Source organism: Lutjanus erythropterus, chromosome 1 (genome assembly GCF_056507025.1).
Source record: "Lutjanus erythropterus isolate fLutEry1 chromosome 1, fLutEry1.hap2, whole genome shotgun sequence".
Taxonomy (NCBI): domain Eukaryota; kingdom Metazoa; phylum Chordata; class Actinopteri; order Lutjaniformes; family Lutjanidae; genus Lutjanus; species Lutjanus erythropterus.
The window spans coordinates 29,612,563-29,636,327 of record NC_139317.1 but is presented as its reverse complement, the minus strand read 5'-3'; the positions used below and the strand labels follow the sequence as shown (position 1 = coordinate 29,636,327).

Sequence of the window (23,765 nt, the reverse complement as noted above, 5' to 3'; positions counted from 1 at the left end):
TCGTTAAAGTATGTGTAATTCCATAATGCGTGTGTGTGTAATGTGAATCGTGTGTGTTTTACGCTTAATGCCACATGAGTGCATTTCGCACCATAAACCCTGTGATGTGTGTGCATATTAGCCTGGATAAATTACTTAAAGCTTTTCTCATCTGATGACAGAAATTTATAACAAGGAGACACTTAATCATGATTACCCGATTATCTCATGCTTAAAAAGCTTTAATTTTTGCTTAAAAGGGGAGAAGAGCTCACTGGCTTTTTTTTCCCATTTACTCTTTTTTTCATAAACGGACGGCAACAATGACGATGATGATGGTGATGGGTTCCAGAGGACTGAGATTCTGTGTCTCTCTCTCCTCCCCTTCTCCCCAATTCCGCAGGGATTTGTGGGGGATAATCCTCTCGGGGATTAGGTCGGGGCAACACGCAGACAAAGAGGGGAAATAAGCCTGTTATGCATTCGCTGCTTCATTTCCCAACCTGTCTTTATTACAACCTATACTGATATGGGCTTATTCACACACACAAGCACACGGAGACGTCCGCACTCAAATACACACACACGCGCTCTCACATGCATGTGATTGGCCACATTAAGAGCTCCCCAGATGTAGTTGGCGTCCGTGGGGTTTTTGTGTCTTCATTTCCCTGATAGGTGTGTATATCTGTATTGAGCAATAATAAAACCCACACATGATTAAAGCAGAATAGACTCTTAGTTCTTAGCGCTGATCTTTTGAGCCCCTTGTATGCATTTTTATTAAGAAAAAGCACATTTGGCACCGTACGGTTTCATTTTTTTTATTAGGTGGGTGTAATGTAATGTAATTATTGTGTGTGTGTGCGTGTGTGTGTGGACATGTGTGACTTCCCATCTTACTGTGTGTTTGTACCTTGTGTGCGTGTCCATGTGGATGAGTTTGTGTGTGCTCACCTATTTGCACCCACATTTGTGTGTGTGTGTTGACTCTAGTACCACTGTCCTTCTTAGAGCCTTTATCCTTGTAACACCTATTGTTACATTTGTTGTTTCAGTGCTGTTTTCATCACTGGATCACACTAGGACACTTTGACTGGCAGGTCTGGCACCCCCAAGTCAGTTTTCATTTGCATTGTAATCCATTGACCCAGACTATATCCCAAGGTAGCAAAGCTCACTTTGTGATTGGAACTCCTTATAGTTTGGACACATTCCCACAGTGTATGAGTGACCAATGCCAACAGTGTGTGAACATGTTCAAAGAGATATGTCAAACTATCACACCTTTAGTAAAGTATTCCTGATTATGTCCTATTTTTTCCTGGTTTTCCAAGAGCACCCAACACATTATTCATCTGCTGTTGAGTACACAGAGCAACCAGTAATCTCTCCTGTTTTACCACGCTATCATGCTTAAATAAATGCATTTAAAAAAGTAATAAGCCACATTTACACTGCGTGATATAGCTTGACTTGACTCTACTCGCTCTTTTTTGGTTTTCCATCAAGGATAGTGCCCGATACTTTTATGTGTCACCTCAGTAGAGATTCCAAACGAGCTGAGCCAATACTAAAAGGCAACGTGAAAGCACATCACACCACTGGTTGCTTGCATGACACAGGACATCCTACGCAAGCATTTTTGAATAGCTAAGTTCCATCAATAATGACCACAATGGTTTTTTTTATTCACTCAAAAATGTCAATCCACGAAACCCAATCAGAATAGCGTAGCTCCTATATGTACGTGTAGTGAGCGTGTAGTTCAGTAGGTTACAGTTCGTCAGTGAGTAAAGGCTGCAGCTTCTCAAGACCAGAGGACAAAGGACACAGAAGGTGTGTGTGTTATTTCTCAACTTCTTTCATAGCGTTTCAATTACAGTCAGCTACGCCTACATTGAAGCAGTAGCATCTACAGTGGAAAATAAAGTTGAAATATCAAAAGCAAGGCGAGTAGAGTCAAACCACATCATGTAGTGGAAATATAGCTCTATAGAAAGGATTTGTTTTATAGTTAAGCATTAGAGTCAGGATAATGATGTTGTGTTTGGAATTTAGTCGTGATGGAGGTGATTCAGGGCAGAGACTGAATGTGACACATTGGTCATGTTTACATGCAAGGAAAATGACATGCTATACAGAGATACTTTTGTACCAAAACTTTTTTTGGGACAGTAAACACTGAAACTTGTTTACTGACTAAGAAAGGCTCTGGTCATTAGTGGTCTGGCAAAGATGTCAGGCTTGTCAGGCAGTTTGCTCATGTTTGCTCATATTTTTCCTCTTCTTCTCATATGTGTCATAATCAGATGTGTTCTTTTGACAGGCATTATAACCAGCTATGGTCTGTGGCTGGATGGAGTTCTCGTTTTAAACTCCAGTTCCTCCCTGAGGTCCTTTGTGGTCGAGGGACTCTCTGCATGGAGCCGACACATACTGAGGCTACAGGCCTGCACAGCACGGGGCTGTGGCAAGGGACCAATGGTCAGTGAATTGCTTAGTAGAAAAGACTCTAATTATTTTATTAATTAATATAATAAACTGCAGGATCCTTTGTGAGATCTTTGAAGACTATGTAGTTTATAAGCCATTGCTGTTGTGTTGCAGTGTTGGTCACACTAGTCCTTGAAAGCCCTTGAAATTTCTTTAGAGACTCTGAGCTTAAGTGTCTGCACAATATTTTCTCCACACATAAAACTTATCTGTTGGATGAATCTTATCACATCAACTGAAACAAGACAGCTTAAACAGCAAAACTGATATTTTTATGATGCAGATTATTGCTGTAACTAACCAACACACAAAAACATAGGTACACATGTGGGAACGCCTGCTCACACATTTACAAAGTGTATGTGGTTTGCGTGTGCGTGCGTGCGTGTGTGTCACTGGGCATCATAAAGGTGATCGATTCTCTCGGCTCAATAACGAGGGTTGGTGTGGCGACGGTGACATTTGGTAGGAAATGCCACTCCACGCTCAACGATGTCTCTGACGACAGGCCATATTTTGGGGCATTTTTCCAATACGGATGCCATGTTTAGTCAAACACCGGGAGAATGGCTGACACAGCAGAACAGGAGGAGAGGAAGGTGTGAAGGGGAGGGGTAAGAGCAGGGTGAAGGAGAGAAGAGGAGGAGATGACAGGATGGACGGGAAAAGGAGAAGAAAGAAGTCAGGGAAGGAAGGAGTTTAGGGATAAAAGAGTGAAATGATGAGGATGGAGTAAATGGTCAGAGCAAAGTGAGAGATGAGGTGGAAAGTGAGGATGCGAAGGGCAGCAGAGGAGAGGGTCACAGAAGAGAGAGACAGGAGGAAATGAGACAGAAGAAGAGAACGGGGTGATGATGGAAAGAGAAAAGGAGAAGAGTGAGTAGATTGAGAGAAAAGATACCAGTAGAGATAAAAGAAAGAGGACAGAAAACTAGGGGCAGAATTAATGCAGGCCAGATTCGTAAAGCAGTTTCATTTAAACTAAAACTGGTGTTAAATGTGATATTTTAACACCTTAATTAATCCCGTCAGTGAAATATATCACCATGACTATGACCCTTATCAAATAGGTGCAGATTTTGTAATATGTTTTTTTTTAATATTTCAAAATTACATCTGTGGCAATTGGATGGATGAATGTGAATGGATTTACAGTAAAAAAAAAAAGAGTAAAATATTGTCTACAGTTTAGTATGTGTCTGTGTGTCAACAACAGAAAATAAGTGCGCTTTTGTATCTTTTCTTTTTTTCTCTAAATCAGGTGGAGATGCGTACATTAGAGATGGCCCCAGATGGCCCTATACTGCTGGAACTGGCCAATCAGAGCTCTCGATCACTCCGGGCCCGCTGGACAGCCCCTCCTAGACCAAATGGGAACCTCAGCTACACACTGTACTACAAAAGCAAAGGTAACACATCCGTGCGATCTCTCTTGCACACACACAGACAAACACAAACATAGATGTGGTATGAATATTAAACCTGAGTGTACATACCAAGCAGTACACATATAAAAAAACACAAGCTTTGTATTCCTTCACACATGTACAGGTAATACACAGCTTCACATATTTACCAGGCAACAGATATATGTAGGGCACCATATTCTGTCTTTATTTGTTTTGATTTGACATGTTTGCAAACTAGGTAATCAAAAATGTAGATTATGCCCTGAAGCTTGGCCACATTTTCTGTGTAGCTTTACAAATGCATGTACACTGTACATTCTACACGTTGTTAAGTAAATCATATCAACCAGATAAGATTTAGGTGTTGTGTAAGAAGCCATACCTTAGCATTGCTCAGACATTAGTATCAAATTAAGGGATTTTTTTAACAATCACAATTCAGCTCACAATCAAAAGACACACAGGGATTTCTGTGTTGGGCCTTGACATTTAGTGCCAGTGCAGAGCTCCTCGCTTTTGCTTCAGTAATTACAACTTCAGTCTTTTCATTTGCAATTAAAAGTGACATGCACCTGTCATTGTGATCAATAAAGTGAAACAGTTTGTAAGTAGGACCATTGACATAAAGATCGATGAAATGGCAGCTCCCTTAAAGTGAAGTCATAAACCCCACCCCCTCCATGTTAACAGGTAGGACATGGACCAAACTAAAAATCAAAGTACACATCAAATACATTTTTGATAAAGATAATTTCTGTCATAAGTAGTTCTTATCACGGTGATGTATGTTCAGTTGTTCTTTTTTGGTTTTAATTCAATTTATTTCATTTATTATATAAATGCGCAGACTCTGGCTCCACATAACGTTACCAGACTTAATTTTTGTACTATAGGAAGAAGACGCATCATCCATTTTTATAAACAGTCTATGGGAGGGACAATGAAAATGTAAAGCTATATAGGTATTAAAATCAATAAAAGGTATCTTGAAAAAGCTCAGCAACATAAAAAAGTTATTATGTCGGTCATTAACAGAGACAATAGACTTTTTCATAATGGACATTTTGACGTGTCAGAACAGGTAAAGCACAGCCATAATCAACAATCAACAACATAACACAGCAACTGGAACACTTAATGGAATTGAGCTATCCTCAACAAAATGTGTTTCAGCTGTGCTTTTACTCGTATGACAAGTCCAAATGTCTGCCGTGAACAAGGTCTGTGAAATGCAAAATTGTGCTGTGATTAAACACATCAAAAGCAACACCAAACTCTCAGTTCACTAGAATTACAAATATTTCTTGTCATCAGTTCTCGGGTCATTTGCAGCTTTACCTGGAGATGTCTTAGTGCTGTGGTGAACAAAAATTATAGATGGAAACGTGTCTAAATTACACTTACTTGTACCGCTTTAAGAAAAGGATTTTGATTTTAGAAAACTATTTGTTAAATGGTGCTGGATCAAATAAAAGTCATTTAAAATGTTAACTGTAGGAAAAAAATTTAAAATGTCTTTTACTTCCTCAAGGCGAGATTGAGATTAATGCATCTGCTAACTGCTACATCTTAAAATGCTGTTTCTGAGATCCTTGTACCGTATGGTAACTTACTTATGGTAACTTAATAATTTCCCCACAACCACACAGACAGCTAGGACAGGGTTCACTGCAGGATCCACTGTTATTGACAGCACTATTGATGGCACATTTTCTCTGACAAAAAAAAGTGCTCATTGGGGGCAATAAATGCATACAAATTTCCTCTTTATATAGGGATCATTATGATATTGCTTGTTTCCCCAGAATCATGTTAGTATAATAATCTAATAAATCACTGCTGCTTTCCAGTGAAAGTTCTTTTAAAAGTTGAGTAGAGATGCGTCTCACCAGCAGTGACAACTAGGACTGACAGTCAGGCATGAAATGGGAAAGTGAAAGGAGTAATCAAACCAGAGTGGAGCAGAAAAGACAAGATTTTTATATTGCCAGTGACTTGAGAGAGGAGATGATATAGTAGTCCAGAGCAAAACAGAAGTATGAAGACATAAGGAAGAACAAAGACAAGTAGTGGTAAACAATAGTATACAGAGAAAGGAGAGATGAGAAGCTCATATTTCCATAGATGTATTAGAAGAGATTGCAGGTTAAAAAAAAACAAAACATAAGATATACAACAAAACAGGAGAAGAGACTAACAAAATAGAAGAGAAGAACTGGACATGGAAAGAAAGTGGCGAAGAAGAAAATTGAACAAGATGAGAAAAGGAGCAGAACACACACCCACACTCATCCTTTAACTAACACATATTCACCGAGCGCTCTCTCGCTCTCTGTCTCACACACACACACACACACACACACGCGCACACACACACACACACACAGTCAGGGACTTTGATCTGTGCCTCACAGAGGAACAGACAGATTAAAATGAGTGGAGAGAAGGATAGAAGAGGTGTGGAAGAAAGAGAGAGATGGTGTTTCGCTCTAGTTACCCACAACCCCTTGTTTCTTTGATACATACGGCCTTCATCAGTTCACACAGAGCTGATGCGTGTGTGTGTGTGTGTGTGTGTGTGTGTGTGTGTGTGTGTGTGTGTGTGTGTGTGTGTGTGTGTGTGTGTGTGTGTGTGTGTGTGTGTGTGTGTGTGTGTGTATGCGCCCATCTAAATATATTGGATAGGCTTACATGGTGTAATTTTCTGATCCCTTTTCTTTGACTATCCTTGCATAACCTCAATATGGAGACCCTCTTTTTTGATCACTCTCAGTTAATCTCAGTCAGTACTCGTCTCTCTTGAACTCTCTCTCATTCTCCTCTGTTTTCCCTCTGTTGTTCTATGTGTCTTTTGTGAATCACTTTTCTGCCGTCACACTGATGACTCTCATAAATAAAAGTGCCCTGAAAACAATCTGTGCAAGACATTACTGTCTCACTCCTCACCAAATACATACACCATGCTTGGCCTAAGACCTTACATGTCTCTTTGTGTGACTTTGCTTCTTAGACGGAGATGGTGTGTTGGATGGAAGTACAGCAGCAGGCAGCTGGTTGTCTGTGACTGACCTACAGCCTTACACCAGCTACAGCTTCTGGATCAGAGGCTGTAACACGCAGGGTTGTGTTGAGAGCATGCCACTGAATGTTACTACGCCCCCAGCAGGTACATACAAACACACACACACACATACACACACATATACACACAGAACAAAAACAGTGGAAGTGCAGTGGATGTCTGCAAATTCATGAGCACAGTGGCTTCACAGAAACAGATTTCATTCAAAATTTCAGGATGTCAAGGGTTACTTTTCACTGCATCTCTCAGCGCCTTTCCACAAGAGTCTTGCAGCAAGACACTGAAGGCATGAAAGTCGCAGGAATTCTGACACGACTTTTCATACTGAAGTCACATTGCAAAAAATCAGACCTATATCTGATTTGGAACCACATGTGAAAGCGGCTCAAATCAGAATTGAAAAGATCCGATTCCATGTGATTTATGCTGTTCACACTGTCATGAAAAAAGTCATATCTGAGTCACATTTGAACAACAAAAATCAGATTCAGGGCACTTTTGGTTGCAGTGTGAACACAGCCGTCTGTATAAATCCATATGTCTTGAGATACATACTTTATAAAGTGACTTGTCACCCTCTTTAATATAAAAAATTAGGAGTTGTACTAAAAGGACAGTTTTGAAGTGATTTTTTGTGAGGTACTCATCCAAAGTCAGTGTATTACCTACAGCTGATGGCAGTCGGCACCCCCTCATTAAAGAGAGGCAGCAGGAGGACTTAGGATTAGTTCAAAATCTCAGAAGTCACAAAATAACACAAACTATTTGATCGAGGCAGCAGTAGACCAGCAACTTCCATGCAGACGGAAGAATGAGGACTGTGTTTTGCCATGCTAAATAAGCTAACAATAGTTGTCAAACATTTTTTTTTTATTTTTAAAGTTTATATGACTTTAAACTGTAGACTGGATTTAAAATCACGTCTAATGTTTTACACTAGTTTTGATAAGAAATTTAGTGTGGAAACAAATTACATGATACAGGGCTCTGTGGAAACTGTTTACAAATAAACATCCCTATCATCATGTCACTGCATGACACATCGCTAGGGATAGGAGTTTAGTTCCTTATAGTATAGCTATAGCCTCCGTTATAATAACTGTCCTCCACTGAATTGTATGTGTTATGATTTAAGTGGCTATAATTGTAGTTTTGTTTCTGACTCTACACAGAAGGCCAAGTGCCATTGTAACATTTTTATCTCATTACTTTGATTTTAATTGCTGCTCCTGCGAACTGGAAAGGTTCATTTTTATAGCTTGCAATGCAAAAGAAAAAAAAAACAATTATTCGATGAGTAGCTGTGACAAACACGCGCGCACACACCCACACACACATCATTGACTTTACTTAATGATCTGAACACATATTTCTGATTTACACAGCATTTGTGTGTGGTGTGTGTGTTAGTAATTGTGTAGAATAGAAGCTGATTGTGAATACTGATAAATGTCAAAGCTGATCAGAGCAGTCTGGAGATAATGGTAACCAGGAAGCAACACACACACACACACACAAACACACACACCTACAGTATTGTCACACATTTTTACGACTTTAGCTAATGTTGACAAAAGTGTTGGAATACATACGCATGCACACACACCTCACCACACCCATGTCTCAGTCAGAGAACAACAAAAGACAGACTTTGGAAAGTTCTACTGTTCAAGTTCAAAACAAAGGCATAAGAAAGTATAAATTTTAAATACCAGACGTTTCCTCTCTTTCTATCTCTCTTTCTACCTCTGTGCCTCTGGCATCTCTTTAGACTTCTTTAAGGCAAACTGTCTTGATGCGTCCTTGTTCTATGAAAGAACAGAGAGGAGATAGTGGAGCAAGAGACAGAAGAGCAGAGGAGGAGGAGAGCAGAGAGAGAGAAGTGAACATAAAAGTGCATAGTTTAAAACGATTAGTGACACCTCTGATATTGTACCTGCTAACACACCATGAAAGAGACACAGGCTCACCAACAGTGTGTGTCTTTGTGATGTATGTGTTTTGTGTGTGCGTGTCTGTGTGTGTGTGTGTGAGTGTCAGAGAGGCAGAAATCAATGTTTCAAGAATTACACACACACACACACACACTTGGGGAATGACCATTTTGCTGATCTGCAATAGGGTCTTCTTTATTAGAAGGTAAAAACTAGGTATAGGAAATGAAAAAAAAATTTAATAAATGGATAGAATGGATTTATCTTATTGATCCTATAATTTATTTATATTAAAGGTAAAATACATTGTTTGTAGATGTACCATTGAATGTTGGCACCTCCTCTCCGGCTCAATGAACCAGACATGGAGACTGACGTGTAGAGGGAATTAAGAGAGCAAGCAGTGTTCATGAGAACAAAGCAGGGAATCAGAGAAATAAAGAGTTATTTAGTTCTGAGTGTTTTACAGCACAAATAAACACGGCCATACTGCTGCACAATGCCAGATTTTGTGTGTATACAGCCAAAGCGATCCTCAGTCTGTTTGGCCTCTGTGCATGTGTGTAAAACTCCCTCACGGACAGAGAGCAGTGGAAAGACAGGGACAGAGAATGAAATGTAACTATTGATCACTGTGTTTTTGTGGAGACCACAAAACTTATTCACTGTTTTTGGCTAGGGGTTGCACACCACTGCCAAAGAGGCTGAAGCCCAGAAACGCTGCAAATGACAAAATATGAGAAATATGAAAATACAGGCAGAGCCTCTGATGCTGCAGATACACCCACCGCCACACACCTATAGTTGCTCATAATTAATCATTATGTTTGTATATGTTGTTGTTTTAGGAAAATGCTACACCATATGCCTTTAAAAAAGAACATCCTAAATTAAACCAAATTAAAAGAAAAAATAATCACTAATCATCAAGAGTGCAGTTGCATAGTGACAAGAAACATCAACTGAACAACTAGATACTGAATGTAGGAAACACTTAAAGCTGTCTTGCTTCTACATTCCTTTGTTTCTTTTTTTCTCTTCAGTTGCCTTCATTTTTTTGTTTTTGTTCTTTTGTTTATACATTTTTTGGTTGTCCAAGCTATCCTTCTTTCAGACAGATTGATGTGAAATGAGTCGGGTACTCTTTAGCCCTAATGACTTACATACACACAGACACAAATGCGCAAAAAGAGAGAGCAAGTGAGGTGGAGACTAAACTTCAAGTGGAGTCACAGGAGGGCCTTAAACAAAACTGCCCACATACAGACATGTTTTAGATGGGTCTTTGGTTGTGGATGGCTAGTGCTTCTGTCACATTTTAAAAAATGTGTTCGTCTGTGTATGTACTAGGATAATGAATGTGAATAAGAGTGATGATTTATGTTGGTGAACCACAACTAATAATATTCTCAACCAATAACATTTTGAGGCTTTTTTCAGGTGTGTGTGTGTGTGTGTGTGTGTGTGTGTGTGTGTGTGTGTGTGTGTGTGTGTGTGTGTGTGTGTGTGTGTGTGTGTGTGTGTGTGCGCGCATGTGTTTGTGAAAGCCATCTTTAGGATAAGATGTCTTCAGCAATCAGTCTTCTTGTCGTGGACAGAGAGCAGTGTGTTTGATTGAAGGGTCACTTTATACATCGGAGGGCCTACTCTTATTTCGCATAGTCAACACTACAGTCACTCTCATTTTCTCCTTCTATTTGTTGTCCTTATCTCTCTCTCTTATTCTGTCTTTCCTCGCATCCTCTGTTTCTGTTAAGAGCACGACTATCGTACTGAATCAAGATGTTTTTACTGATTTTCCCAAAGCTAGCACTATGCTATCATGTTCAGCTAGGAAGGAGGGCACTCTTGAGAGAGTGGGGTCATAACGCTGTGCTTTTATGCGTGTGTGTGTGCATCTGTGTGAAAGACAGTTGTTGTAGTGGTTGTATATCAGTAAATCTGGCGGCTCTTTGTGGCAGAGTTAAGCAGAGTTGGGACCAATACAATCTAATATCAGTATCAGGTGATAGTGATGTAATTCACTTTTCAGATATTGAACTGATGTCATAGATCCATGTACCAATCCAGATTCTATAGTCCTATTGCTGTTTATATGAATCATAAATATGTAATAATGCAACTTTAATGCTGTGGGGAAAAAATCATTAATTCGTAAATGAACCATTCTACAAAGATATCTAGTAGTCCACATATTTTTTTTTTGTCTTCCAAAATCCTAGACATACAGGCAGACAGTCGGCAAAGGAGTTAGCTGGTAACACTTGGTTAACTCAGCATGTACTTAGTTTTGAGATGTCTTAGTCTCAAAACACAAACTAAACACAGAAAAGCAAGACCGCAACTTGTAATGTGTTTGGGCAGTGGTTCTCAGCCTCTGGGTCAGGACTCACTAGGGGGTTGCAAGATAACTTCTGGGCGTAACCAGACAGTTGTGGAGAATAATATAAAATAACATATTGGAGGTCATGAACACCAATCTTTGTGGAGGCTGCAACTCTAAAAGGTTGAGAATCGCAGTGTTAGGGTATCAGTTTTGGCAGATATTTAAATTCAGGTATAGGATTCGATTGGAACTGAAAAAAACGTGTTGGTACGTCTCTCTTAAGTAGAGCTACTCTTAGATGGAGGGCAGGTGTCATTATTTTAGGATGCAGTTGATAAATGAGATTCACAATGTCAATATAAATTGGACATACCTCATACAATCAATTTTTTCTGTTGTTTTTTTCTTGCTGTCTTGCTTGTTTTACTCCTCAACTGTCCTCATTCCGTCCCTTCATCTCCTTTTCACCACCTCCATCCTTACCTTCATCACCTGTTCCTCCCTCCTGTCTTCCTCTCAACATCTCCTCTCTCTGTCCTCACAGCCCCAGATGGGTTGTCACCTCCGATGGTGGCACATGCAACCAGTACCAGTCTGAATGTATCCTGGTCCGCCCCTGCCCACTCCAACGCACCAGGCCCACTCCGTTACAGCCTGCAAATGAGGACATCCCCACAAAGACCTGTGACAAGGTGAGAGGGAGCATGAAATGTACAGGCACAGCAGATAAACTTGGGGACAAGTTCGAACATGCAAGTGGTCTGAGACGGAAGCATGTGATGATAAAGAGCATTAAGAGAATGACAGAAACACTCTCAGATACATATCACATATATATGCACCTAAAAATGTGTACACACACATATGCATACACATGTAGATATAAAGGGGTACATTATACAGCACAGCTGAATATGTCACATCAATATGACAAACCATCAGAAAAAGAGAGAGGAAATGAGCTGGAGAGACGGGGGTAGAGTCAAAAAGACAAAAAAATCAAAGAGCCGGGCAGAGGGAGAGAGAGAGGTAGAAAAAATGTGATAGAATAAAAAGAGAGAGAGGGTGTGCATCTGATATGTATTCATTACATGCTTCCTGACAACAAATTGCAATTTAATCCAAGAAGAGGAGGCTCTCATTCTGTGGTGATAAATAAATGACTAGCTACATGTATTATATATCAGACAGCCATGCCCTCCTCCTCCTCTGCTATGGAAATCTCATTGTTCCCTGATTTATTCATTCATTCATCCCTTCTATCCATCTGATGCTAAATGGTCAACGGTCCCTCATTTATGACAATATTCTCTTACTTTGTCCTAGATTCCTTTGTATGATTATATGATATGGGTTCAGGTATGACATGGGAATATGATGAAAAGCCATGAAAATATTGTGCATATTGCCAAGATAGTCACTGTGCAGTGACCATATGAAACTTGTCCCTTGACAATTCTACAAGATCACACTTAAAAAAAATTAATTTATAAAGAGCACAGTAGAAAAAATGCATAAATACATAAAACAGATACATGTTGTTTTCTTGAAACAAGATAAAACATCTTATGTTTGAGACACCTTTTCCACATCCAGAAAAAAATTAAATATAGACTAACCACATTCCATACACAAAATGTTTCCTACCCAATTCATCCTGAAATGGTCAATGCATATAGGTCATAGAGGTTTGGTCTGTATTTGAACTTTGTGTATCAAGAACATACAGGTAAAACATTTGATAATCACAATATACTATGTAGTAATTACTTAAGCTAACCACAGGAACTGCTAGTCCAGAAAACACTCTCTGGGGAGCTGTTCAGTGCTGAATCTCTGGTAATACAACCCAACTTCGATTAATCCATTGAAGGTGTTACTAAATGTCAAATAATATTATAAAAATACAACATAGCAGGAATGAATGTGGCTGGGACAAATGGCATCCAAAGCAACTGTGAATGTAAGTTTTGCTAACTAGTGACTAATGGTGACAAATATGTTTAAATTGTTGTCATTTTATCAAAACTTGCTTGGGATTCTTCTTACAAAAAAGCAAGGCAGACATAATTTACATACAGTATATGTATGTATACAATATGTAATTGTATTTATGTTTGTGTCCATCACCTCCTAGGCTTCTGGAAAATGCAACAGACACCTTTTCCCATCACATAGAGGGCCTGTCACCGTACACACAGTATGCCTTTCGACTGGTGATTTCACACACACACGGGCAAACAGTCGGCCCCTGGGCAACCCTGCTCACCACAGAGGACAGTAAGTATGCATACTTATACACACAAGTGCACACATAAAATTTAACATGCATGCTTTTACACACAAACTATGCAAAAACAGCAAAAGAGAAAAGCCACTGATAAATAGCCATGAGAAAAGACATAAATGATTCCACTGGCGGTCATAAACAAACTTGCGGTTGGGTCAGATACTGCTCTTCTATAGGCTACCTGTTGGCGGTGGTTGTTGGCATCTTTTTTCCATACTGAATTGTGCTGCCTGGATGCTTGTGTCAGCAGTCCAGTCGAGTTTTGCGAGTGACTGGCTGGCAGGTGGCTGGCAGCAGCTGGTTGTTAGCTGGCCTCTGCTGTCAGTTGGCCGTCAGTGCTGCTGAGTCAAAGTTAAATTCAAGGAGTCTGACAGATCTCCTGGTTTTAGGTGATAATCTAAACAATGGCCTCGCACATTAAATGTGGCCTGTGGTGGGAAAAACAGAGACTCTGCCCAGTTTTCTTTTATTCTCTTAAATTCTCCAAAAAGCTTTCATTTTATGAAAGTGTATTCATTTTTTGGCGTTGGCAGAGACAGTTAACATAATCCCAACAATAAGGAAAACAGATAGAGACAGAACACAGTAAAAGAAGGTGGTGGAAACATGGGCACAAGCAAGTTAGGCTGAAACACACTGACAGAGTGAGATTTGCATACTGTAAGGTGTGTGTCTGTGTGAGTGACCTAGCCAGTGTCATTGTGGGCTAATTGCTGTAATAGAATCATATTAGCCACTGGAACAGCCTCCTCAGTGCAAAGTTATAAATTAATTAGTACCACGCTATTATCACATACATTATCATTAAGCAGCTGAGATTTGCATACATTGGATACATGTGCATGTACACACACAGAAATGTGTATGTACACCTGTATGTGCCGTGTACATATACATACACAGTCACAGGAAAACAAGCACAGTTACACACACTGAGGCACACACATAACTGCGGACATTTAGGATGCATTAAATTATGGCCCTATGCTTTTCTCATTGTTGTTAGGAATTTAATTCCCTCTAGCAAACACACACACACACACACACATACACACTCAGAGTACAGATGTCCTCAACATTATAGATAAGTTGGACAGTATTTGTGCTTCTGTCTGTTTTCTTGTGAGTGAAAACGAGTGTGGATGTACCTCTCTGTGTGTTTTTGTGTGTGTGGACTGTAATAGATGTGTCCATTCGGTCACACTGTGCCCCATCATTCAAACCTCCATCCCTCTCTCTCCACCTCTCGCAGGCCCCCTCATACACACACACACACACGCACACTGAGAACATGTGTCATACACACACACCTGCTTGTCCTCCTTATCAATCACACACCTCCTCATGCTCACAAGCAATAAAACACAGTTGTGAAGTTTCATGCAGACAAACTCATCCCTGAAAGCACATAGACACAGACCAACACTGTGACAGTTTGACTTCTGTCTTTCTTTATGCTACCGACGTCCATCTCTGGTGACGTTGAGAGTCCACAAAACAAGACACAATAGCAAATATACATCAGCATAAATAATAACGCATAGTCTAGAAGCATATAAGTATTTTTTGTGCTGCATCATTAAAACACAAACACAAAACACTGGGATGCTACTTAAACTGCACCCAGCCCAAGTCATGAGCCTGTATAAGAAAATATATATTTTGTGTGTTTTTTTCACTAATTCAGTTGCTTATTTGAACAGAGGACATGTGGAATAAAACAATCTGTTTTCCTTTCTGTTCAATAATATGCCAGTTTTTTTTGCACACATTGATCCCATTTCACAGTTCCTTGTGTCATAATGGTCTCAATAAATTAAGTACAAGTACATGTCACATCTAAAAAAATAATCCTACTGTACACCCATGCATGCATATACAGTACATACTATTGTTTAAATGTTAAAATAATTTTAAAGCATGCATAGAAAATCTTTTCGCCTAATAATAGAATATATGATATGTATGGAAGCTTTTAGGGATTTAAACCAATGATGGGAGAAAGCCAAGTGTGGACAGATTGGATTTTTCTAACATTGATGTGTAATTTGTCACCATAAACCCATCCTCTCATCATCTTGGCAGTGACAGGAAAGGCTGCATCCGCCTCCTAATCTCCTCACCCACATGGCTCAAAAAATGACAACCTTAGCGAGCACTTCTACATTTCATTCAGTATGATTTCATGTATAGTAAGGCCAACAGTCAGGCCCTGTGTCAACCCCTGTGTCCATATAATGTTTTTTTCTGCTAGAAAAAACGCTGGCAGGGTGCTGGCGAGAGCTGGGATGAAGCGTATGTGTGGTGAGAGAAAAAAAACATTGCATGTGGATTTGACATTATGATAGACATTAGCTAGGTAGCTAACAACGCTACCCTAACAGAAGATTGACTACACAGCTAACAACAAACTTACCATGCATACGGTGGTAAAAGTGCAGCATTCGTCAACAACATTCAGTGTCCACCTAATCTGCTCTCATAAATGGGCTTTTCTGTCTCTGTGATGATCGTTTCAGCCAGAATAAGCTTCTCCTTCATTTAGGCACATAAAATCCTAAGGCAAACAATCATGCACACAAAGTGACATATACAGTAGAACTTAATATATGTGTGCATTTTTATAGTGCAGATCTTTGGGTTTCAACCCTTGTGGAAGAGAATCCCTTAACCTGACATATGTTTGTATTGTATATATATTTTTTTTATTTAGATTTTTCCTTTTTTCTTCCTGCCCCCTTTTGTCGTACCCCTTTCTTTCCCACTCTTTCTCCAACTCTGTCTTTCTTTCTGTCTTTTCATGTTTGAGCATAGAGTAGGTTTCACCTCTTCTGTTTGACAGACTAGCCCTTACATATTTACGAGAGGGGGAGAAAGGGGGAGAGAGCGGAGGGGGAGAATTGAGGGAAGAAAAGAAGATAAGAAATGGAGAGAAAAGTGAGGAAAGAAAAAGGTGAAATGAGGAATTGAGAGGAAAAAAGAGGAAGAGAAGAAAAGAGGGCTAATGACAGAACAGAGAAAGAGAGAGACCCACGCTTCCTCCTTTCCTTTTTATCATTCCATTAAAGTTTTATATCCATCTTTTTAATGTAATTTGGTCCCTATGAATTCCTGCCGCTGCAGAACAGACAGACGGCTCCTGTGAACATAAACTCTAGCCGTGTTGGACAGCTCCCTTTCCTCTGTCTACTCCCATGTTCACACTAGCTAAGTGATCTAAGAGAGAATGTGTGTGTGTGTGCATGTGTGTGTGTGTGATGTATGTATGTCTGTTATAAAGTGTTATAGAGACTATGAATAAGGCACCGTTTTGACAAAATGATCTTAGTCAAACAGTCTTAGAAAGCAAGTATGTGTGCATGTATGTGTGATAGAAAGAACATTAAAGAAGCACTGTTTCACCAAATTGAACTTAAAGCAGAGAGTGAGACAGAGAGAAGTGTGAAGGAGAAAAATCCAACAGAACATGAGGTTAGAGGTAATGACAGAACACAAGGAATTCGTGTTATTTAATGAATGAGTGACTACATTAATAAAATAATACTCTACCTTATTTCCCAGCATTCAGTTCAGTTAGTTATCCCAAGGAGATGGTGCAGTAATATGAGCATGATCCTGTGGCTGTTTTGCATATCAAGAGATAACTTGAATATTTTATGTACACTGTTATAGACCCGTTACCTGCACGCTTATTTACATGTTGCTTTTTGATTTGTTTTCTTTTAAATATATTGTCAGAAACCAGTGGGACATTGGCCTGCTGTGTTAATAAAAAATATGATTTCTCAGCAGTCATATGCTGAAATAGCTTTTGTAATATTTTTAGAATTTCTTTAGTAGGGTTTGAAATTGATATTATATTGATACCAGTGCCGTCAATGAGTTTGCTTATTGGGACAAGTGTTTCCATTATTGATTTTTGATCCAGCTTTCTGTGTTGGAAAAAAAGTATGGCTTTACAGGTTTACAGCATCAGTACAACTATTTTATGATCTCTGAGTTTGAACACAGTGGAGAAACAGAGTAGAAAAAAGACATGCATGAGACTCAGGTGTGTAAAATCTCCACTGTTTAATTTGGAACCAGTTAACATGAGAGCTAGCTAACATGCCAGCATTGATAAAAGGAATTAATAAGCTTGGAGGCATGCAATTCCTAATGGATTGGACAATTTAGAAAAGGTTCAACTGGAACTGGTTCTCGATTCCCATCCATATTCTGTAGTAGTCAGTCCCCTCCGATCTGAAAAATCTGACACACCAACAGATTTCCAGATCATATTTTAAAAGACAGTCTGTATTACTTTGCAGCTTTTTTGTTCTCTTTCTGTAGCACATGAATACATCAGAAGGTTACCTGGAATAAAGTAAATCATTCCAAATAGTCAGTGTCTGAAAAGGATATTTTAAATGATTGACATTCCAGGTAGTGTGATAGTCATAGTTACTTAAAGGCTAATATACATCTCATGTACTCATGATACTGTGGACACAAATCAAGCTCATGACCTTGGTCATGCATCATCCTCTTCCTCGCTGCCTCTTCAGCGTCTCTCAAAGCAGCAATGACATTAAATAATCTGTAGAAAAAGTAAAGATATGAAATGCAATGTAAATTCTCACCGTATTGCTTGTCACGTTTTGACACCATGTCGTAAGCATCTTGATTACAGTAAAGCTCAGCGTTTGTCCTCATTATGACTCCTAGGGGCCTCGACTCACCTTCAAAAGCCCAGTCACCCACATACACTCACATGCCCACAAACACACACACACACACACGCACATGCACACACAGGACTGTGCACAAGGCTAAAAATAATTCCCTTCCTCTTCTCTTCACATGGAGACACCCAGATGTACACACTTAAATGTACACGGGTCCTTTCCTACACATAAACACACACAGATAGGCACAAGAAGCTACATAACATGTATACACACACACACACACACACACACCCTTCCTCCCTCTCCCTCTCCCAGCCCTTGTCAGTTGATTGTGTTATTACTATGCTAACCAAATCCTTATAAATGTGATTTAAGGCTTGGCGGCCCCACACTCCTGTTTTAGCCTTCTGCTACTGTGTTTTACTGGAGAGAGGAGGAGTGAGGTGTGGAGGGAGGGATGAAGCAAGAGGGGAAAGAAGGAGGGTAAAGCATGGGGGAATGAAGAGGTCGAAGTGGCGGGGGGGGAGAGGAGAGGCAGGGGTAAGTGAGAGACAGGGGAAAGAGGAGCAGTTGGGAAAAGGAGGATGGAGGATGATGGATGGAGAAATGGGATGGAGAAAGAGAGATAAGGAGTCAAGAAACCAGAGGGAGAGGGGTTGCTATGCATTCCCCTAACACTCGTTCCCTTCTATCCAGAGAGCAGTAAAGCGTCAGTAAAATAAAAAAAAGGGAAAAAGCATCACCTGCATCTTAAATGAAAATTTCAATTGAAAAACTTAACAGCCCTTCAAATTGCAGAATTTTACACGCGCCAGTAAAGCCTAAATAACACTCAACACTTAGAGGGAGAGGGGGAGGGGAGGAGGAGAGGGAATGAGGGAGGAATAGGGGGTGACAGCGGGGGTTATTTTGGGGTGGTTGATGGGGTCTGGATCAAGGAGACATGATTGTGTTTTGTGATAAAATTACTTACAATTGAAGACTTCTATCTGCAATCTGTCTGTATTCCTTTCTGTGTCTCTCACCTGTCTGTTGCTGGAACAGACAAACATTTTCATCAGACAGACAGAAGGAAACAGCGAGGCAGACAAGAATATGGTCAAATAGACAGAAGCAGAATATCTAATTAGACAAACAGGTAGAGAGACATCCAGGTCCGCCGCAAAGACGAACAAGAGCGCTACGAGAAACACAGACAGGCCGCCAGATAGGCACGTAGACAGACAGGGAGACGGGCTCCTTGGTTATTCGTGGGGTTCAGTGGACCTTTGGTGGTAATTGAATCAGTGTGAGTGCTGAGTAGAGCTAGCATAAAAACCTGTTAACCTAAAAGGTCAACTCTCTGCATTGTTTATTTAGCAGGGAGACCAGAGAGAGGGAGCAAAAGAGGGAGAGAGACCACGACACAAAGCACGAGTAACGGAGAGATGCGGAGGAAAATGAGAGAAAGGTGGTGGGGGAGAGGGAAAGAAGGGGTCAGAGAGAGGAAAAGAGCAGAAGAAGAAAGAGACAGAAGGAGAGATGTAGATAGAAGGAGAGATGGGTTGTTGATGGAATATTTGGGATCTGTAAAATCAACCAAGCTTTACATCACCGTTTTTATATTGTTGTTTATTTGTGTGGGAGATGGAAAAAGAGTGTGTGTGACTGGCTGGCTGCCATCTTAATGTATATTTGGGGCTTTACCTCTAATGCTGTAGTTCTTCTCTCTGTGTCTGACTCCATATTATTATTACAAATTATGCATAGAACTGCAACAATTAATCGATTAATGGATAAGTTGATCTGAGGAAAATTAGTTGCCAACTATTTTGATAATTGATACATAGTTTCAGTAGTTTTTCAAGCTGTTTTTCATTAACATTTATGAAAGAAAATGAAGAGTCTTTGAGATTAAGACTGCTGGTTGGACAAAACAAAATATGAAGTGAAAATATTAACTTCAATTCAACTCATAAAGTTATCTTGGGGCACTTTTCATATAGAGCACATCTAGACCATACTTTTTATAAACCCAGTTGTTCCCACCAAGAAAAAGTACTGAGGCAGCTGTGGTGAGATGAAACTTTTAACAGATTGAAGCCTCGAGCAGATCCAAACTCTTTATTTAGGATAGGGGCCATCCGCTGGAACCAGAGGGAGAGGAGGGGTGAGGAGGAGTGAGGAGGGATAGGAGGGGTAGGAGAGGGAGGAAGGGTAAGAAAGGGAGGGGGGAACACTTTTTTTCTACAATTTTTGAGACTAAATGATTAATCACTTAATCATGAAATCATCTTCAGATGAAGTGATAATGAAAATTATAGTTAGTTACAGCCCTTGTTGTGTGTGTGTGTGTGTGTGTGTGTGTGTGTGTGTGTGTGTGTGTGTGTGTGTGTGTGTGTGTTGTGCTCAAATGAGCAAACTCCATTTCACTTTTTTCTTATGTTGCCTAATTTATAAGTAAATAAAAAAGTTCAGAGAACAGCAGTTGCCCTCTTAAAACACCAGCTTTATTATTGTCAATTTTATAAAAGGATTAACTTCCTTTGTTTCTTGTGTCAAATTACTACAGGGATTAGTAGTAATCAGTGTAAGTTCAGAAGATCAGATTAATTGATAAAAATAGTGCTGCTCAAGCTATTTAAAACAAACAACATACAAACAACATACTGAAAAAGCATAATATCCAAATTACATTTGCAGCAAAACATTTGAATTGTGATATGCATCATACTAGACCTGCAACAATGAGTTGATTAATTGATTAGTTGTCAACTGAAATGAAAAAAATGAAAAGAAACTCAAAAGAAAAAATGATGATTTCAGCTTCTCAAATGTGAATATTATCTGTTTTCTTCAGTCCTCTATGACAGTGAACTGAATATCTTTAGGTTGTGGACAAAACAAGACATTTGAGGACATCCTCTTGGGCTTTTTGGAAACAACACTGATTTTCTGACATTTTCTTGATAAAAAAACGAATTGAGAAAATGAACAACAGACTACTCAATAATGAAAATAATTGTTAGTGGCAGCCCTACATTAAACTAACAGACATTTTAAACTTTTAGGAGAACTGGAGCATCCTGAGCCAAACACTGAATGTTAGTTGGCATCTCAGTTTGTGTGAAATGAAGCTGAACAGTTAGTAGTCTGCAAAACACACAAGACACAACGGCTGTCTTATGTGCACGGATGCTGACAAACACATAAACATGCTTACACACTTTATCTCTCATACAGTCATGCACGCATACTCTCAACCGCTCATCTTCTTTCACCCTCTCTCTGTCTCTCTCTTACACACACCCAAGTACACACACACACACACACACACACCGCCATCTGGGAAAGCCGTTAGCGGTTAGCGGTAGCACTTAGCGACGCAGCACGCTCCCTCAGTCCGCTCAGTCACCTTGATCTGCTTGCCCTTCACACAGCACCATTACTGCTATACTGCATCACTGTGGGTGTGGGCTTCTGAGTGTGTGTGTGTGTGTCTGTGTTAGGAAGAGTGTGTGTCTATGTATATGGACATGCATCTGTGTGTGTCCATTATAGAGCAGTACAGTGGGATGTAAATGCCGGGGGAGGAGGGGGGAGGGTGCATTACCTTCAAATGAGCTACCATGGAGTGAAATATCCCTCTGACTAGTCTTGTGTAGGTTCTTATCCGTGCATGGACATGTGCAAATCATGTGACCCTGTGTGTGTCTGCGCTCGTGGCCTTCTCATATACATCTCTGTCTGCCTACGTGCTTTTTACACTTGTGAGGATAATTTTGCCTTCTTGACTTAGGAATTTAAAGGGATAGTTCACCCAAAAATGAAAATTCTGTCACTATCTACTCATCCTCATGTCAACCGAGGGTCAGGTTTATTTTGTTAGTCCACAAAACACTGCTGACTACAGAATTTAGGGGGCAAAAGGAGTGCAGGCAGGAGTGAAACCCACAACTGCTGTAGAAGAGTCACAGCCCCAGTACATGGGATGAATGCTCTACCAACAGAGCTACCAGGTCACCAGATATATAAACTTATTTCATATAAATTGCCATTATTGAGAGGGTGACTTTTGGTATTTGACTTCAGATTACTGAATACATTTATGCAGTGTATTCCATTAGATTACTCAAATTAAGTAAAAATCCTTTGGATTACTTTTGGAATACTTTCCCTTCATTGTCCTCACTAGGTCACAAACAGCACTACTGTTACTAAATGAAATTGTACAGAAATAGTAGATCAACTCATACATGCCACACATGTCCAAAGAATCTAACCACAATGTGCGCAGACTCACATTCAAACAGTCACAAGCACTGCATAAATCCATAAATACAATCTGGGTTTGCTCTGGGGGAGAAATTGAGAGAGAAAGAGTTTCCATGTTAATCCCTTGGATGTAGAATGGAAAAATCACTCTTTGTCCTTCTGATGTCATTCTTGATGTTACTTGTCAAATAATTCTTTAGAACAAATCCCCCTCATCCTTTTCTCTCACTTTTCTATAAGCACACATGCAAAAAGTATATTCATCTCTTGCTTTTTTTTTTTTTTTAGCTTTCCTCTCCATGTATTTTTATTTATTTATTAATTTCACTTTATCCACAGGTCCGGGACCAGTGGACACTCCAGCTGTATCGGGGCTCCATCCTCGAAGTGCAACAATTACCTGGGCACCTCCCTCCCAACCAAATGGCATTATCACCAATTATACCCTCTATTTTACCTCCAGCTCAGTCTCCAGCACCAGCACAACCCTCAGCTCCAGCTTAGGTCCTAACCCAAGCCTACTGCCCAGCAATGAGGGGGCATATCTCAACTCAGGTCATAACCTCAGACCAACCCCAGGCTCAAGCCACATCTCCATATCTACTGTCAACAAAGGCAGTAACGTCAGCTCAAGCACAGTCCAGGGCACTCGGCCCAACCTCTTCCCTAACTCTTTTTCTAGCTTGAGGCCTGGTATCACAGAAGACAGCCAGATCAAGTACACTCATGGAAGCAATACAAGCCAAGATCCCAGTTCCATCTCACTTCACCCCACGACTGCCAGTGTAAACCCAAGCCCCAGTCTTTTACTGTCAAACCCGGACAATTCAACCACTCCCAACGCTGAACATATTCTAAAACAAGACTCCTTCTACAGCCCCATCTCTGGTTTCTTTAGTGCAGCTTCAGAGTTTAGTTCGTCCCCTCTATCAATCACTGTTCCAGGCAACACAACTAGCTACACTTTCCTCGACCTGCTGCCCTACCAGACTTACAGCCTCCAGGTACAATATATAAGAACGATACTATGACACAATGCAATGCTTTACCATAAAGTGTGATGTTTTCAAAAAACATATAATAATAAAATATGATATATAATAAAAAAATATAGTTAAAGTGTCGGAATTAAACAGATGTTAGTCTCTACTCATCTCTGATTTTGTTCCAATGATGAATATAAATACAGTAACTACAATAAGTGTTTCTAGTCACTGATGAGACAAAATTCTAAATGTCTCTGCACATTTTATTTGTTTTGTTTTGTTTCCACTTTAATAAACATTGTGAAATAGCAGTTGAATATGCTAGAATTATAGAGTATT

At 39.9% G+C, this 23,765-nt stretch overlaps 1 protein-coding gene across 1 annotated transcript in view; it reads left to right on the top strand.

Moving 5' to 3' along the window:
* Nucleotides 1-23,765, top strand: part of ush2a (Usher syndrome 2A (autosomal recessive, mild)) — a 247,658-nt gene that overhangs the window by 119,706 nt on the left and 104,187 nt on the right. Inside the window, exons 44-49 of the mRNA XM_084719301.1 lie at nt 2,309-2,466; nt 3,737-3,884; nt 6,895-7,050; nt 11,771-11,918; nt 13,364-13,506; nt 22,780-23,444. Coding sequence (XP_084575427.1) covers nt 2,309-2,466; nt 3,737-3,884; nt 6,895-7,050; nt 11,771-11,918; nt 13,364-13,506; nt 22,780-23,444 — 1,418 coding nt within the window. The remainder of the gene's footprint in view (nt 1-2,308; nt 2,467-3,736; nt 3,885-6,894; nt 7,051-11,770; nt 11,919-13,363; nt 13,507-22,779; nt 23,445-23,765) is intronic.